Source organism: Eschrichtius robustus, chromosome 15 (genome assembly GCF_028021215.1).
Source record: "Eschrichtius robustus isolate mEscRob2 chromosome 15, mEscRob2.pri, whole genome shotgun sequence".
Taxonomy (NCBI): domain Eukaryota; kingdom Metazoa; phylum Chordata; class Mammalia; order Artiodactyla; family Eschrichtiidae; genus Eschrichtius; species Eschrichtius robustus.
Window position 1 is genome coordinate 21,229,993 of NC_090838.1, and position 18,065 is coordinate 21,248,057.

An 18,065-nucleotide genomic window follows, 5' to 3' on the forward strand; every position below is an offset into this window, starting at 1 on the left:
TGCGGCAAGGAGATTGAGGTTATGTCCCTGAAGAGTGCCTGGGGTGTAGGTTATTTATGCTGCCCCTTCAGACCTTATGCACACGCTCCAACACACTTCCTCTCGCAGCAGAACTTTGTAATATGGTTAAGCCCCGAAACCACCCCTGCAATAATAACAGCTGCTGGTACTTACATGTCACTCACCATGTGCCAGAGCTTTACGTGTTCTATTTCATTTGATCTCATAACAACTCTGTATTCTTATAAATAAGAAAACACGCACAGAGAGGTAACATAACTTGCACAAGGTCACACAGCTTACAAGTAACAGAGCTAGGAGTGGAACCTAGGCAGTCTGGTTGTAGAATATAGGCTCTTAAGTCTGTTGCCTTTGTGAGTACAAAATTAACTACTATTGCTGCTGGGGGATTCTAATCTCCAAATCAGCTGTACTTAACCTCTATTCCCACAAAGTTGTCACATCACAATAAAAGGCCTGGCCTCTTGAGAGCCTGGCAAGTGAGGGGATGACATTGCTCCGTGCGAGGGATGCTCTCTAAAGCTGAATACCTCAGAAGTCTACCCGCTACCTTGGAAAACACTCCACCCATGTCAAGGGGCGTCAGTGGATAGCTCTATGCACACGCATGCAAACACTCACACACGTATGCACTATTTAGGAGGTACAAGCGGATTCTCTACCCCTGGGTTCAAGACGTAGGAAGGCTTTGTCACATGCAGTAATTTGGGTCCTAAGAAGAGTGGCAGCGTCCAAAGTCTTATCAGCCATCAAGGAGGCTCTGGTGGTGGTGGTGGCTTGGCCCTGATGGTTGATGGTGTCTGTGCTCTGATGGCATCATCTTTTCCCTTTTTCTGCTCTCCACCTTCACTAGACCTTAAAGGTGAAGGGAGTGGACCGCACTCCCTACCTGGGGGATGTAGCTGTTGTTGTGCATCCTGGGAAAAAAGAGATGGGAACGCCACTCGCAGACACTCCTACCCGGCCTGTTACCCGGCACGGAGGCATGAGGGACCTTCATGAATCCAGCTTCAGCCTCTCTGGTAAGAGCAAGGGCCACTTGGCCTGGCACCTGCATCTCCACCAGAGTGCGGGGACAAGAGGAGGGCAGAGGGACTAGGATCCCCACCCCGGCAGAGGGGTTTATGCTGCTTTCCTCTCCATCTTCTCCCTCCCTCCCCGATCCCCTGCCCGGTGGTGACTGCTGGGCCCCATGTTATAGACACACAAATATTGGCGGGCGGGGAAGGAGGGCTCTCCCAGTCCCCGGGCACCAGCCACTCTAACAGGCCATGGCCCTTTTGGGCCTTTCCCCATGGTTTCTAAGTTCAAATAGTTTCATCCCTTGAGATATCTTGAGGGCCCTGCACATAGGGATGCCCCAGAGACGATCTGAGCGCAGAAGCATTAACTCTGTGCTACGTGGGTCTGCACCCCCGTTTCCCACCCCGCTCCTCACCCGCCTCGCTGAAAGTCGTGGTATTTCCCTTATACCCTTTCCTCCCTCATCTTAGCCTCAGGTTTGCTCGTCTGCCACCTTCTTTTCTGCCAGGAATTGTACTGTATGTAATACAATATAGAATATATGGGGTGTGTCTATGCTTGGAGACTTTATCGTCGACGGCGTGTGTCCCAGGTGCTTGGCCGTAGTTAAAGGTGGAGGCCATTGCGGCATAAACGGCGAGCCTCACTGGAGAGCAGGCAGAGACTGTAAGATGCCTCGGTCCTGCAAGCAGCTTTGCTGGAAACCATGACCCCTACTTGAAAGGGGCAGGGGCCGGGTCTCACTGAACGGCCTTCACGACTAGCCCTGGCGCAGACCGAGCCTCCGCTCTGCAAGAGCCGTGCTGGGGCCGGCAGGTGAGAGGAGCAAGATCCTAGGGGAGGTGAGACGCAGCCACAAACTGTCCTAAGATGAGAGGCCAAGAGCTAAACCAGAGGGGAGCCGAGGGCCACGGCTGCCCGCTGAGCTTCCTCTGTGCCCAGCCGTGTGCTGGCAGCAGCTCAGGTGGCTCCTGACTGAGGAGCTGACCACCTGTGGAGAGGAGTCCTCTCCACTGCCCTCCCCATCGTCTCAGAGCCAGTCTCATTACGGAGATAACTTCTCCCCCAGCCTGAGGGCCACTGCTACTCCCACCAGCGACGGGACCGAGTGCAGGGAGTCAGAAAGGGGTCTGCGGGGCGGAGTGTCAGTGGGAGCCCCGGCCTCGCCAGTCCAGGAGGTGGAGCTCCCCACGGCTGCCTGGACCTGCCCCTTCCTGCAGCCGCCAGTCCCGGGAGAAGCAGCAAAGCCCCCAGAGCTGCGAGCCCCCTCTGGCCCCTGGCTTCTGCTCCCACCCAAGTCTCGGGCAGAGCCAAGACTGGGCGGAACTGCTCTCAGGTTCAGCAGATATCAGGCAGCCTCTCACCTTCCCTCCGCCCCAAACCTTGTCTGTTCTAAATGGGACAGGCTGAAGAATGTCCCACCACACTCCCTGGGGCACAGACCTTCTTTTCTGTTTTTCAATTTATTTATTTATTTATTTATTTATTTTTGGCTGCACCACAGGGCATGCGGGAATCTTATTTCCCCAACCAGGGATCGAACCCATACCCCCTGCAGTGGAAGCATGGAGTCTTAACCACTGCACTGCCAGGGAAGTCCCCAGAACTTCTTTTCTAAGTCTCGGGACTTCAAGACGTGGGGGCCTTTGGGGTGTTGTTCTTTGATTTTCCAAAGCAGTGGCGCACCCTTCCTTCTCGCTCTCTTGCCCACTGAGGCATATGTGCAAAGGCCCACTTGCTAACAGGCAGCTCCCTGGTCCGTGTGCTTGGCGAGAGACCATACCCCCAGGGCTGACAGCAGTGAAGGTGGCGTAGCAAGGCAGTTAATCATGGAGGCTCTGAGCCAGGAAGACCTGGGTTCAAGTCCAGGTTCTACCACTTATACGCTGTGTGACATTAGCCAGGTTAACTTCCCTGAGCCTCAGTTTCCCCACCTGTAAAATGGGATGGAGTTGGATTGAGGATTAAATTAGATCCTAAGCACGGAGGACCTGGTTTTAGTACCCAGGGGAGCTCACGCTCTGCTTCCTTCCTTGCAGGTTCTCAGATCGATGACCATGTTCCAAAGCGAGCCTCAGCTCGGATCCTCGCTCCCCCCGGAGGCAGGTCAAGTGGCATTTGGTAAAGGCACTGACCAGCCCCCCAAGTGAAGATGCACCACTGCCGCCAGCCCACACGCCCTCCGGCCACAGCTGCAGGGGGCGGGAGAGGCCGGGCTGGGCAGCGCACCACCTGAGGGGGCCCCGGGACACGGGGAGCCCTCCCCATGTCTGACACGTGATTCACTGTGCTTCGAGCCGACCCTAACAGGCACTTTGAGATGTGTTCCTCCTGCTGCAGTCCTTTCCTGCCTTGGCCTCGGCAGGCTTCCCGGGGGCCCATGCTATGCACAGAGCCCAATGCATAGAGCCTGGCCCCGCCCCTCCTCTCACACCCGCCTCTGGGCTGGCCTTGGGAAAGCCCGACCTTAGTGCCCTGCCCCTGGCTGACCCGCCAGCTGTCCAGAGCACTTTAGAGATGTGTTTTAAAAGAAAAGGACTCCCTCCCCCATCCCCTTCGGCCCAGTGGTCACTTTCCCCAAGTCAGACCGGTGTTAGCATCCCAGCCATGCCCAGGACATCCCGTTTTTCCCCACTCATCTCCCACCCCTGTTTGGTTGTGGCTGGGACACTCTGCGCCCTTTGCCAGCTGCTTCCTCTCTGCCACCCCCCGGGAGTCCCAGGCCCAGAAGGGCTGGCCGGGCGGGCATGAGGCTGGTGCCAGGCGCGTGTATATGATTTTGTTTTGCACGTTCGGTTTGCGCAGTGGTTTGGTTTGACTTGTTTGTGCATCCTGTGAAAAATGACGGTGCTTCGTGTCACTAGCATAGCATAGAAACAGCAATAGATGTGGACCTTAGGAGATGCTGCATCGACACCAACCAGACAGCCTAGGGCACCGCTGACAGGGGTGAGAGGGGGATACTGGACTCGAGGGCCCTTTTTCTCCCTTCCTGGAGTCTTCCTGTCCCTCCCCTCCGCTCTTGGTCTAGTTTCCTGCATCCTGAGAGGGTGCCCGGGATGCTGGCCCTGCAGACCTTCAGGGAGCAGGGTGGCCTTTCCCATCTCTGGCCCTGGTCACTCCCAGCACTGACCCCACACACACACCCAGCCGCCTGTAGGCTTCTGCCTACTGGACAGAGGCCCCGCCGCTCCTCCGTGTGATTGGCGAGAGGCCTCATGCCTGCTAAGAGAGATGGGGGTGGGACTTGGGGGAGCAGCCTGGCTAGATGCCAGGTGGGAGGCCAGGCCAGCAGGACCTGGCTGTAGCCCACAGCGCTGCTCAGGGGCTGCAGTCTCCTGTGGTCAGCACCTCACCCTAACCTGTCTGTGGCCTCCATCTCCTCCCAGTTGGGCCCTCCCTGCCTCCAAAGCTCCAGGTGGTTTCCATGGAAACACTAGAGGCTGCCCTTGGTAAGCCTTGTTCCCCCTCGGGGAGTGACATCATGTTACACACTTGGTCTGAGCACCCGGGCTGACATGCGGCTCCTGGACTCTTGGGCCGGTGGTCATAGCCGGCACATTTCTGTCGTGCTTTTCACATTGTCAAAGCCCTTTCATGTATGAGCTCTCAATTGCTCCTCATGATAACAAAGTGTGTATTATTCTCCCCATTTCACAGCTGTGGCCCAGAAAGCTTAGGCCTTCTGACTCCGGAAATGTCCAGGACTGCCCATAAGAGCTTGGCTGTGTACCCTAGCTGTGGACAGGAGGAGTGGAGTGACATCTCTTGCAGATCCCACCTGAGAGTTTAACCAACTAAAAGACTTACTCTCCCAGTAGGCATTCTGCTTTGTTTTGCACAGGTAGATAAATTTTTCTTGTAAACAAACTGACGCGTATCACTGTTTGAGCCGGAGCCAGTTACTCGTTGGAGGCCTGCCACGTGGTTTGAGCTGTCCCCACATCCTCACTTCTCCACTCATGCTCCTCTTCCTCACTCAGGGGCCGAGAGGACTGAGACACTAACCCAGGAAGCAGAGGCAACAAAGACACTCATGGAGGGTGGTGGCCATGGGGACAGTCGGTGGGGTCTGAGCCTAGGAAATTGTGTGACACTGACCCCGTGGTACAGTGCGCATCGTCTTTATCCCTTTCAGCCCTTGCTGGGTCATGGGCCTTGGGCAGATGCCAAAGAGCCAAGCAGTGGTGGTGGCCAGGGGGCAGAGCATCCCTGCTTGGGCTAGGAAAGCTTTACCTTCTCTGAGTGCCTCCGCCCGAGAGATGCATGGTCCGTGGCTCTGGGAGACCACATGTTGGTGTGGTCCATCGAAGGCCTTCCGCTTCATTCACCCCCGACCCTTACATAGACCCACCCTTGCCCAGGAGCTTCTAGATGAAAATCAGAAGGAGGTTCAAGGAACCAAATGAAAGGTCACCCCCTGCCACCCATTCCCTGCCCCTGTGCCGAGCTCCAGCCAGCCCCATCACCAGCCCCACTGGCTCTTGGTTGGAATGAAAAGGGTCTCTGGTTGCACTGAATGCAGCTCTCAAACTGGTCTTGTACTTGCTGAATAAATACTGTTGTTCTTGCCTTAGCTGCTCTCTAGGTTTGTGGGGTTAAGTTACCAGAAAATTGTGCTACTGTGTGTGCGTGTGCGTGCGCGTGTGTGTAGTGCTAGGAGTCCGCAGTAGGTCTCGGTCAAGCCAGTGCCGTGATGAGGGCTTTTCCGATACTGACCCAGAAACCACAGAACCACTCGGAAACCCAAACCCCCTCCAGCTGCCCAGGTGGCAGGCACAGCCTGGGGTCGGGATGGAGCCTCCAGCACCCAAGTGACTTCCTCACTCCTCTGTAAATGTCATGGTGCTAAGATTGTGTCAACCCCAAGATGACACATGGTCCTGTGCTTTGGCCACCTGACTGAGGCAAAAACAAAACAGCCCGACTCGTTGTGTTCTGGTGCAGGTTTGTATTAAACTGTAGCTACTTCTCACTTGGTCTCAGTTGTGTTTCTTCAAAGAAGAGGGAGCTTGGTAGGGGACCTCTTCTTCCACAGTGGCTGGGATGAGGCTTCAGTTGCTAAAAAAGTCAGCTTTGGGTCTTCACTTGTGTTAGGTGGCAGGCGGCAGCTCACTGGGAAGCCTGAGCAGAGACTGAAGATTAAAAATGTTAAGAGATGGGAGCCTCAGTGGCCCAACAGCTAGTAGTCAGTCCTCTCTCCTGGTGGGAACAAAACCAAGGTTTTTGGTGTCAAATTTCCCAGGACAATTTTGGGCTGAGTTATCTGAAACAGGAATAATTAGGGGAAAACATCAGATACAAAAGGCAGGCAGGAGTGGGGGTGGGACTAGGCTTTCCCCACCCACCCTTTGTCACCTATTCTCTTGGTTACCATTTTGGAAACCCACAGCCCCGTCTTCACACTGGAACCCTTGGCTGTTGGAATCATGGTCTCACAAAATCACATTTCAAAGGACTGTACAAGGCCAGTGTGTCTTTGAAGGACCTGCAGGCTGCTCTCTGGCTCTCCGGAACCCCACCTTTTGGATTGGCCCACTGTGCCTTCAAACCCTTCCATCTGCATCAAGACTAATCTACCTTCTCTTAGATCTCAGCCAGAGGTTGGGGGGGTTATCTGATCAAACACTTTCACACTAAAGAGTGAGTGAAATTGTTGCTACCAGTACTGTGGGGTCACTTGTACTTCTTAGCCCCAAAAAACAAAACCTTAATGAGGGAATTTTAGGTAGAATGGGGAAATAGTTGGCAGCCGGAGAACCTTCCCAGCTCTCACCAAATAAGCAACCCTCCTGCAAATAAGGCAGCCCGTGACCAAAAGAAATACCCAGAACACTGCAGTTAGGACAGAGCCCTTCACTATAATGAAATGAGCTGTGTGTATAAGTTCTACTGGGGTTTCGGAGCCAGAGGGAAATACCATTATTGGGCTTGTGAAGGATGCCAAGTCCCTGGGATGATACTGGGCCAAAGCGCCTGTGTTACCCTGTTTCCCCATACCATGGGAGCACACCAGAATTTGATTCACTGCCAAAAATACTTTGTAAGTGTTTGAATGAAAAATGGCATGGCAACTCATTTGGCAGGTCATGTGCACGGTACCAGGTGGTTTATAGAAAAAAAAAAAAAAATAAGATACCCAGGAAGACACTGGTTGCCTTTGTACGCATGTAGTTGTGGGAAAACAAAAGACCACAGACTCAGACTTTAAAAGTAACACTTGATCGTTTGTAAGAATCTGCATTTGGGGAAACTGAACCAGCCAGCAGCTAAGCAACCATCACCCTCAATTTCTTCACTCCAATTACAGGCTGACTTTTATTTACAGGTACAACCTAACACTAAGAATTGCCTTGCAGTTCTTGCAGTGGAGGAGGATGGGCCTCATGACACCCAAGGTATAAAGAAGAAACCTCACGATACACGGGGAGCGTAGACCTTCTAGTCCTAAGTTAATAAACGGCTACTTGACCGTGTTGCTGATAACACATTTGAGAGGGCTCTTAGTACTTTTCCAGCAAAACATTAAAGGATCTAACATTTGTTGATACTTGATACCATCTTATAATGATGGCAGCTGAGTTCTTCACCTGCTTCCCCTCATATATTTACAAACCACACATTTATACCTAGAGGTATCTTGTCCGGGTTTGCCCAGACAGTCCTGGTTTAAGTCTATTGCCCTCCAGAATAATTATTAATAGCGCCCCCTTCACTTTCAAATGTGTCTTGGTTTGGACAATAAATTTTATGGGCATCTTAGGTACGCCTATATATTTATGAGTTTATTAATATGCTTGTCAGGCGTCAAAAGTTTTTCCATCACTGAAAGATGGGGGGCAGGGCATGGTGAGAGGCGAGGAAAATGGGTCCTTTTTCATGGGTGAGGACTGGAGTTTCTGGTGACGAACGCTGAATCTCCGCACAGCCCTCGGAGGCCTCGTGAGGTCTCAGTGGCTGTGGATGCAGCAGAGTGGTAAAGGCCTGGGGGCACTTTCTTAGCTTTTCAGTTTAGCTTATAGACCTTATTATTCCATTAAAAGTTGTAAGCCTACCAAATTTTATCATTTGCTTTTAAGGGGACTTTGATTCAATTTATAAACTTAAACACATTACAACATTTTAAATTACATTTAAAATTCTATTTCCTTTTTAAATACCTTTCCCAAGTACTAAATAATTATTACCAATCTGACAAACTTAGAAATATAGTGAGCTTAGAGGTTTATTAGATATTTCTCTGCTGAGCATAAATTTAGTAAGTTTTCAACGTAAAGTCATAAGTCTTAAGTTACACATTTTAAATTAGTTCTGGGGCGCTCACTGTAATAGGCCAAAATTTCTTTTACAAGTATGACATAAACTACCAAATATGCTCAGATCCTCTCTCTGTCTCTCTTTTTTTTTTTTTAATTGAAGTATAGCTGATTTACAATGTTCTTTTAGTTTCAGGTGTACAGCACAGTGATTGTGTATATATGAGTTTCCAGACACAATCAAGACATTTCTAATTAATGGAAATAATGCGTCAAGAGCTAGCAAGAGAAAGGCCCTAGCCGCATACAAAGAATTGGAAACTGAAAGCTGATTTGTCAAAAAAAAATACTAGAAGATGGAAGATCATGGAGTATGTTTTCTAAATTTTAAGGGAAAATAATTTCCAACCAAGATTTCTACACCCAACCAATCTGTCAACCATGTAACAGTGAAAAGTCATTTTTAGACATGCAAGATTGAAAAGCTTGACCTTTCTTGTACCCTTTCTTAGGAATCCATTTGAGGGTGTGCCCCAACATATTAAACTGTAATAAAAAATAGAAAGACATGGGATAAAGGGAATCGGAGATTCAGCGTAGGTAAGAGGATCAGGAATGGTGCAGAGGGAAACCCCTGGAAGGCAGCTGGGCAGCAGCCTAGGAGACAATGGGTCCGGAAGGAGCAGCCCTGAGAAAACCCTGACCAGGAGGCTAGAAAATCCATTTGGTCCGGTATTTGCTCTTTTGTCACAATGTGCTATAAATACTTAGCTGAAAGAGGTTCTCAGAACAACCAGAAAGTATTGCCCTGCTCTTGATAAAAGAGAACAGAAGAAGAAAAGATGATTTGCAAAAAGAATGAATTATGGATTCTCTGAGTTTGGGGATTCCTTACACACATCTAATTTAACCTCTGCAGGAATTTCTACCACATCCCTGACAGATTGTCTAGCCCCCAGGATCCAGGACATTTAGTCCAGTGACAGAGAAGTGCCTTCCTCAGTCATACTATCCCACTCCCCCAGAGCTCTGTTTGTTCAATATTACTTCCCTAATTGAAACTGAATTCTGTCTCTCTGCAACGCGTGCCCGTTTGCCCTAGCTGTTCCCTCTGGAGGAGCACAGAGCAAATAGACACCTCATTCATGTAGCAGCTCTTCCCATATGTGCACTTCATTGTGGGCTCCGTCCTGCCCACCCCACTCATGTTTCCTCTAAGCCAGTAGTTCTCAAACTCTGGCTTTGCATCAGAATCACCTGGAGGGCTTATTTAAACACAGCTCACCGGGCCCCACCCCAAGAGCTTCTGACTCAGTAGGTCTGCTGTGGGCCAAACATTTCTACAAGTTCAGGTGTGCTGAGAACCAAACTTTGGGAACCACTGCTCTAAGCAAACAGCTCCCCTTCTGTCAGCTGTCGGTCCGTGGCATTGTTTTCATGCCACTCATCCTGAAATGTGGCACCGAGCCTCCAGAATGGAGGTTCTGGTGCTTCTTATAAGACAATGACTCCCTGGAGACTGCAAGGGACAGCCTGAGAGGCAGAGGGCCCTGGAGAAGTAAAGCCCTAAGAAATGGCCTCCTTTGGAGAGTGAGTGCCTTCAGTTCCTGGGGTGGGCCAGAGCAGCAGCTGTACACTGAAAATGCCAGGAAGGTATATCTTCCCCTGCCCCTTTCCACTGTTGGGCTGGCCTCCTCTTCTATCCTCTCTCTGCCTTGTTCAGCCTTTCTCTGCTCCCCAAAGTCCTGGGTCCGTGAGATGGCCCCTGGCCACAGTACTACCCATAAAGGCCTCCAGGTGGCGCTTTAAGCTTATCAGTGGCTGCTTCTTTGGCTTAAGGTGCCAAAGCTGACCTAACCTAGGTGAACTGGTAAGGCCCAAGAAAGGCCAATATGTCCAGGTCACCATGGCCTCAGTCCCAGCACCCAGAGCAGCTTGGGATCAGGTCAACCTTGAGTGTGAGTGAGGGGCCATAGCAGCCCTTCTGCTACCAGGAGAACCCCTGGAGAAGCTGTCCCTTTCAAGGCCAATCTCTAAGTTAAAGTTGCAAGATTTAACAAACAAAAATACAGGATGCTCAGTTAAATCTGACTTTCAGGTAACAAGTAATTTTTAGAATTTTTAGTGTAGATATGTCTCAGGTAGTGTCTGTGGCATACTTATACTGAAAAATTATTTGTTGTTTATCTGAAATTCAAATTTAACTAGGCATCTTATATTCATATGGCAACTCCAGGTTTACGTTCATGAGTTTAACATCTTCCCTGTAATGCGTGCTTATGGAATATCTGCCAAGCATGTGTTAGATACTACAAAAATGAATCAAGTGCAGCTTCTGCATTTAGAGATTAGTTTGGGGAAAATACATATTGAGAAATAATTGTAGTACAGAAGGCGTAGGAAGCATGGGATAGTGGAAGTTTGGGTTTTGGTGTTGGCTTTAGGCTCCCACCCTGCTCCTGATGTTCACTAGCTGTGTGATTTTAGTTAACCTCTCTGGGCCTCTACTGTTTATTGTGAAAATGGGAATGATACCAACCTCAGGAGGTGACCAGGGAGGTTATAGGAAATGGTATGTATTTCATGCCTGGCTACAGTAGCAGCTAAATAAATGCTAATTTCCCCTCTGTAAACAAGAAATAGTGTGAGAGAGAGACAAATAAAAGTGCCAGGGTAGCAAAGAGCTTTACCTGCTTTGAGAAGGTCTCTATAAAGAATGTAACACTTCAGTTTTTAAATAAAAATAACAACTGATACTGTTTATTGAATGCCCACAGCATGCCAAGCATTGTCCTAAGCACCTGATGAACAAGATCCCACCTAATTCTTAAGTCTCTGAGGTTTTTACTATTATTATCCCTACTTTACAGATGAAGAAACTGAGTTAAATAGCTTGCCGTAGAGTTAGTGAGTGATAGATTTAGTATTTCAACTCAAGTCCACGTAGCTCCCAAACCTTGCCTTAACCTCTGTTTAATGCTGCCTTCGCGTGAATTGGCCCTTGACATTTGAGGTGGGGATTGCTATGAAGAGAAGCACGATTTGTGTCCACTGAGCTGCAGGAACAGTGGACGCTGATGCAAAAGCTGGGGCAGGTGAAAGAGAAGAGTCTTGGGAGATACATGCACCCCAATGTTCATTGCAGCACTATTTACAATAGCCAGGACGTGGAAGCAGCCTAAATATCCATCAACAGAGGAATGGATAAAGAAGATGTGCTACATATATACAATGGAATATTACTCAGCCACTAAAAAGAATGAAATAATGTCATTTGCAGCAACATGGATGGCCCTAGAGATTGTCATACTGAGTGAAGTAAGTCAGAGAAAGAGAAATATCATAGGATATCACTTATATGTGGAATCTAAAAAAGGGTTCCAGTGACTTATCTACAAAACAGAAATAGAGTTACAGATGTAGAAAACAAACTTATGGTTACCAGGGGGTCAGGGGGGGGAGGGATAATTTGGGAGATTGGGATTGACATATACACACTATTGTATATAAAATAGATAACTAATAAGGACTGTATAACACAGGGAGCTCTACTCAATACTCTGTAATGGGCTATATGGGAAAAAAATCTAAAAAAGAGTGGATATACGTATACATATAACTGAGTCACTTTACTGTACACCTGAAACTAACACAACATTGCAAATCAACTATATGCCAATAAAAAAAAAAAGTCCTGGGGCCTGGAGGCCACCTCAGACTCATCCAAGTTAATCCAAGCCTTTATCAACCACCTGCTCATCATGGTGGGCATTTTCCACCAAAAGCAGGGTAACATCTTGCAATCTAAGCCACTGATCTAAAGGTGTTATTCAATCTGGATACAGTAGGTCATTAATGTTCACAGGAGGTTTGTCTTAAGACCTTTGCAAATTCTAAATTTGCATATTTGCTCCTATATAATGTATCAGGGTATAACTGAGGGGGAGAATCAAGTGACCTCTTGACCTTAATGAGAGTTTGGTTACTATTGATAGTTACCATTTATTGGGTATTTACTGTGTATCAGGCACTGCCAGTCATTTTTCATACATTATCTCACTTAACCAGCACAACAACAAATGAGAAAAACCAAGGCCCAAGGTCACATAAAAGAGGAAATATTGGACCCAAGGCTTGTGCAGCTCCAGCGGGGGTGGGGGTGATGGTGTTAGGTTCGCTCTCTAGATAAGGTCACCTGCTTCAAGTCTTAGGATTAAAATTTATTCCTCAGCAAAATTACATACTGTTTCCATGGGTCCCTTGTAAATTTTAAAACCACGTCAAGGGTTCCTATATGCGGAAATCGGTCCTATTTGAGTGTCCTGTCCCACTTTTAGCTGGTTTCAAATGAATAACGAACACTGTCAGTAACAGTGACCAGCACTGCAGCTCCTCCCTGCCCTCACCTCACAACTAGGGCAGCCCTGCAAGTGCCCACCTAAAATCTAGCCCCCTGTCAGCCAGAGTTGACCCACTCTCTCAGACTCCCTCAACCACTTGGCTTCCCCAGTCACCCTGGGCAAAGCACAAAAGGTCAAGTTGTTTTTAACTTGCTTGGCTATTTTCAGTCCCATGTGAGGTGCTAAGAGTACAAAGGTAAATAAGATATGGTCTCTGAGAGTAAGGACCTCGGGTGGGGAGAGATGTGAATAAGCGTGGTATCGTAACACAAGGCGATGTGAGGCCGTGACGAGAACGTACCTGGTACCAAAGAGAACGTGTCAACTGTCTGGAGGAGGTCCCTGACAGTGTCACAGAGGAGATGACACTAAAGCTGGTCTTGGAGAATGAGTGGGAGTTTGCAGAATGAAGGGAAAGGGGGACTCCAAGCAGGGTGAACCCCGTAACGGTGGCTCAGCTGTGAAACAGAACTGGTTTCTTGGCCAACCACAAGTGCTTCCTCTTTGTGGCTGACATATATGGTGAGAGGTAATGAGGCTGGGGGCATAAGAGGAGTGGAAGGTGAAGTGGAAATGGTGAGTAGGGGCCAGATTAGAACAGAGCTTCTCTACCACGTGAAAGAGTCTGAACTTTTATCCTTCAAGCCAGTGTTTCTCAAACGTTCCACTAAAGTATCCCAAAAGGCAGTGTGGAGAGTTCAGGCCTGGAGGTTTCTTGAGTTCAAACTCTCTAAACACCTTGTCTTTAAAATCATGTGATTCTTGCATTCTACTTCATCATATGTCAGGGTTTTTAAAAAATATTTTTAAATGTTTTTCCTGAATCTCTAAGTAAAATTGAAGCTTGAGGAAGATATAACTATTCTATAGCTCCTCACTCTGTTTCCTTACATGACTCCCCCATGCCCAGAAGTTGTTTCAGCCAGTTTGAGAAGGGCAGCCATAGGGATTTAGGCAGAGGAGTTATGTTGATAAGAGTTATCTTCTAGAAAGAGCCTTCTAGCTGGTGCTGAGGATGGGTCAGAAGTGGGAGAGACTAGAGGAAGAGAGACCAGGTGGGGGGCTCTGCAATAACCCAGGCAAGAGATGGTAAAGGTGATGGAGATAAAGAAGAACAGACCTGAGAGCTATTTAAAAATGGAATTGATAGTGTTGGCAAACTGTTCTGGTATAAGGAGTTGGGGAGAAGATATGAGTTAGGATCACCCTCAAGTTTTTCTTGGATAGTGAAGTCATTAACAATAATAGGGAATATAGGAAAGTTAGGTTTGTGAGGGGGGAAGGGTAAATAAGTTTAATTTAAGCCCATTGAGTTTGAGGTGCCTGTGGGACATAGGGTTGGAGATATCTAGAGGGCAATTACATATACAGGTCTGACAGTTGGAAGAGCTGATTGGGATGGAGATACAGATTCAGAAGTCATGGGAATACCTGAGGCCACTCAGGAAGTATGTATAGAGGGAGGAGAGAGGGAAATGAGATGGGAATCCCGGGGATGTTTAAGGGCAGATTTAGAAAGCAAGGGAGAATGGAAAAAGGAATGTCAAAAAGTCAAGAGGACTCATCACTTCCTGGTGAATGGCCAGTTCCAGGGCTGAGGTAGGGAAAGTACAAGATGAGCCTGGAACATCTTTTACCAGAAAGCAAGGGAAAGTTCAAAGAATGATGGGGACAAATCCAAAGGACACAGGAGCCAACTTGAAGTTTCTTCCACTGGCCAAATCTGTGACACATTGAACATCAAAACAAATAATAAGAAGAAAGGATTATAACACATTGGGGGAAAAATCCCTGTCAACACTGATATAAATAAATAAATGGGAGTGTGTCTGAACCCTAAACCAGGAACTGGCAATGTGTGCCCATTGGATTTCAGAATCGCTATGAACTAGTAACTGCTGTGTGTGCCTTGTTTTTCTCCTTTTCGAAATGATAATGTCCATAGAAATTATCCTATGCCTGTGCCTCTAGTGTATGCTGGGTACGTATAAGGCAGATGATGTGTCTCTTTACGTCACAGGTCTTCAGATCAAGAGGACTGGTACTCAAGGAGTTATATCCAAGGAACTGGGCCTGAAAAGCCATATCCACACTGGGCCCTGAGTTAGCTGTTGAGATCCTGGACTTCAAGTTGGTGCTGTCATGGAATGAGACTTGGGGGTCTTGAGGGAAGGGATGAGTGTATTTTGCATTGAGTGGCATATGAATTCTTGTCATTTGATGGTAGTGGGTAGCAGATAGCATTTTCCAAAGATGATTCGACAATATCTCTCATCCACGTGCTCTTATTACGTGACTTGGACATTGCTCCCTTTGAGAGGTGTGGCCTATGTTCCCTTCCTTTGATATTAGGTAGACTTTGTGATGTTTCTCAGCCAATAGGATATGGTAGAAGTGATGTCTGAGGCAAGGTTATAAAAAGGGATGCAGGGACTTCCCTGGTGGTCCAGTGGTTAAGACTTCACCTTCCAGTGCAAGGGGTGTGGGTTTCAATCCCTGGTCGGGGAGCTAAGATCCCACGTGTCTCGCGGCCAAAAAACCAAAACAGAAACCAGAAGCAATATTGTAACAAATTCAGTAGAGAGTTTAAAAATGGTCCACATCAAAAAAAATCTTAAAAAAAAAAAAAAGATGCAGCTTTTCTCTTACTATTATATTCACCCTTGAAACCTTCAACTACCATGTAAGTATTCCAACGTCCCCAAAGCCACCATGTAGTGAGAAAGCTAGCTCTGAGAAATATGAAGAGAGAGGGTTGTCTAGTTAGCCCCTTGCTGTTTTTAAGCTCCAGCCACCATCTGACTGTAACCACTTGAGAAACCCTGAGCCAGACCCACCCAGCTGAGCTCTTCCTGAATTCCCATCCCACAGAAACAGAGATAATGAAATGGTTGTTGTTTTAAACCACTAAATTAAAGTGATTTGTTTTGCAGCAATAGATAACTGACACACGGTAAAATGTTAACGTGTGGAGAATCTCGATGAAGGGTATACAGAAACTCTTTGTAGAATGGTCCTTTAGCCCATGTGTGACAAATGGGGCGCTACAAGGACCATAGTCTCTTCTCAGGATTACTCAGGACCAGCCAGCTATGCCATCCAAGTCCACACCTACAACCATGGAGATGTGCTGGAACTTCAGAATGGAGGAGCAAAATAAACTGAGTCTGAAAATTTTCCCTTGTCCTTGTGGCACCCAGACACCCTATAGATACAGTTAGGAACAGCTTCAGTTCTCCAACTCTGTAGCTAAGAAAAGTGTAGCCTGCATTTTTACTGTCCTAACCCCTTGATTTGCCCTGGGAATTATCCTCTACAAGAAACCCTCCCCTTTCTGAGAACTGCCTTGGATGGGTGGAGACCATCTTGACTCAGCATACGCTGTGTCGTCCCTCTCTTTTCTTACTCTGTTTGTAGTCAGCTGCCTTCTCCTTCTCTCCTGAGAAAATGGGCTCAGTCAGAGTGCTTTGACACCCATAGTCCTGGGGTGGAATCTCTGGGAGCTATACAGGGAAACTCAGAAAAGAATGCTAGCCTATGAATTCTTACTTCTGAGTCATTCGAAGAGAATGCAGCATGTCAACAAGCCCAGCAGAATCCAGTGATGTTCACCAAGAGCGCTGGATCTGAGCTGGTTTAGGAGATGGTAGAATAGTAAGGCATGAAGAGCTTGTACTGATTATAGAGGGTGACAGGAATCATTGAAGAGGTCAGTACCTTGGGAGAAAATTTATTTAGTGGAAACATTAGGGACAGTGTAGAAGGGAGACTAGCTACAGGTGAGGAGTCAGGAAATAGAGAATGCCAGAGTCTCAGTTAATAGATGACTAGAGTTTTGGCATTAAGATGGAGAGCTAAGGGAGTGAGAGAGGTGTAATAGTATCAGTGGCACTTAAAGATTAAATATGTGCAAAGATCATAAGGAAAATATTAGTGGAGACTCTGAGGCAGTTAGGTCAGAGAAAGTGAGGATGAACAAAAAAATTTTTTTAACCTTCTGACTCCTTTCACTTATTTTTTGGGGGTCAAAGAAGATTCTTCTTTGAAGACCCTTTGAAGAAAATCTTTGTCTTCACTTGATCCAGTTCCATAAACACTTATTGGAACTCTACTATGTTTTATATTGGGTGCTAGATGCAGAGGGAGCAGATGAATAAGACAGAATTCCTGCCTACAAGGGGCATGTAGTCTGATTGAAGAGACACGTGCAAACCAAGGACAATACTGTAAGATGTGTATGGAGGTATACAAAAGGAGGTATGTACAAGATGGGTACAGAGGTGACCTTAAGATATCCACGGGAGTCAGGGCTGAGGGAAGGAGACCCAGAAGTAGTTTGCACAAAGAGAACCAAGCTAATGAAATCATGAAGTGGTGAGCATAGTGGAGCCCTGGGTGGAGCACTGGAGGACAAGGATGGTAGGTGTGGGCAGGAAGAAGAGGGATCTAGAAGAGCTGGGGAGACCCATAAAAGCTGACCTAGAACAGGGAATTCGGGAACACCAATGAACATATCAAGGAGGGAGCTAGTTATGAGGGGGTAGAATTTAAACCAGCTAGTGGGCAAGATGAAGAAACAGGCATCGTTTACAAATGCATCGCGACAGAGACAATAAGGTTGATAAAAATTCGTGACATGTGTATAGACAATTTTGTTAGCTCCATTTAGAGGTAAAGGTATAGACTTTCTGGCAGGAGACAAAAAGGAATGTTTAACACAGGCAAAGGAAAATTGAATTTGGGGGTTAGGGTAACAGGCTGCGATTGAAGGCCATAAACCAGGAGAGGAGAGAAAACCCAGCCTTAGCTCTCTCCTGTTGCTAAAAGAGAAGAAATATTCTCCCCTTTCTCCTTTGCAGTAGCCGTGATACAGATAAGAATCCGTCATCTAGAGGGAGGAGGTATGGGGATATATGTATATGTATAACTGATTCACTTTGTTATAAAGCAGAAACTAACACACTATTGTAAAGCAATTATACTCCAATAAAGATGTTAAAAAAAAAAAAAAAAGAATCCGTCATCTGGCTACTATGGAATCAGGTGTAAATGGTTGTTCTTTCTGTGATCAGTTAGGGTGGAGGAATTGTTACCCTGTTGCTAAGGAAAAAGGAAGGGGCTGTTTCCAGTTGCCATGGTGACAAGGTAAGAGCGTTCCCTCGATACCGCCGTAAATTTATGAGGCGGTGTCCTCTCCTTGTTGCTATGGCAACTTAGAGGGACTGTTCTCGTCGTCCCCACCTCCCATCGCAGTTGCTAACACAAGGTGGAAGTAGGGGCTGTCCTTCCCGCTCCAACCAGTTGCCTTGGAGACGGCTGGTGCCCTGGCCCCGCCCCGCTCGGACTGACAGCGGTGGCCGCATCG

At 47.6% G+C, this 18,065-nt stretch overlaps 1 protein-coding gene across 1 annotated transcript in view; it reads left to right on the forward strand.

Annotated features, from left to right (window-relative positions):
- DPYSL5 (dihydropyrimidinase like 5) overlaps positions 1-3,169 on the forward strand; it is an 86,301-nt gene extending 83,132 nt beyond the window's left edge. Inside the window, exons 12-13 of the mRNA XM_068564541.1 lie at positions 875-1,043; positions 3,084-3,169. Of these exons, the coding sequence (XP_068420642.1) occupies positions 875-1,043; positions 3,084-3,169 (255 nt within the window). The remainder of the gene's footprint in view (positions 1-874; positions 1,044-3,083) is intronic.
- The last annotated feature ends 14,896 nt before the right edge of the window (positions 3,170-18,065 follow it).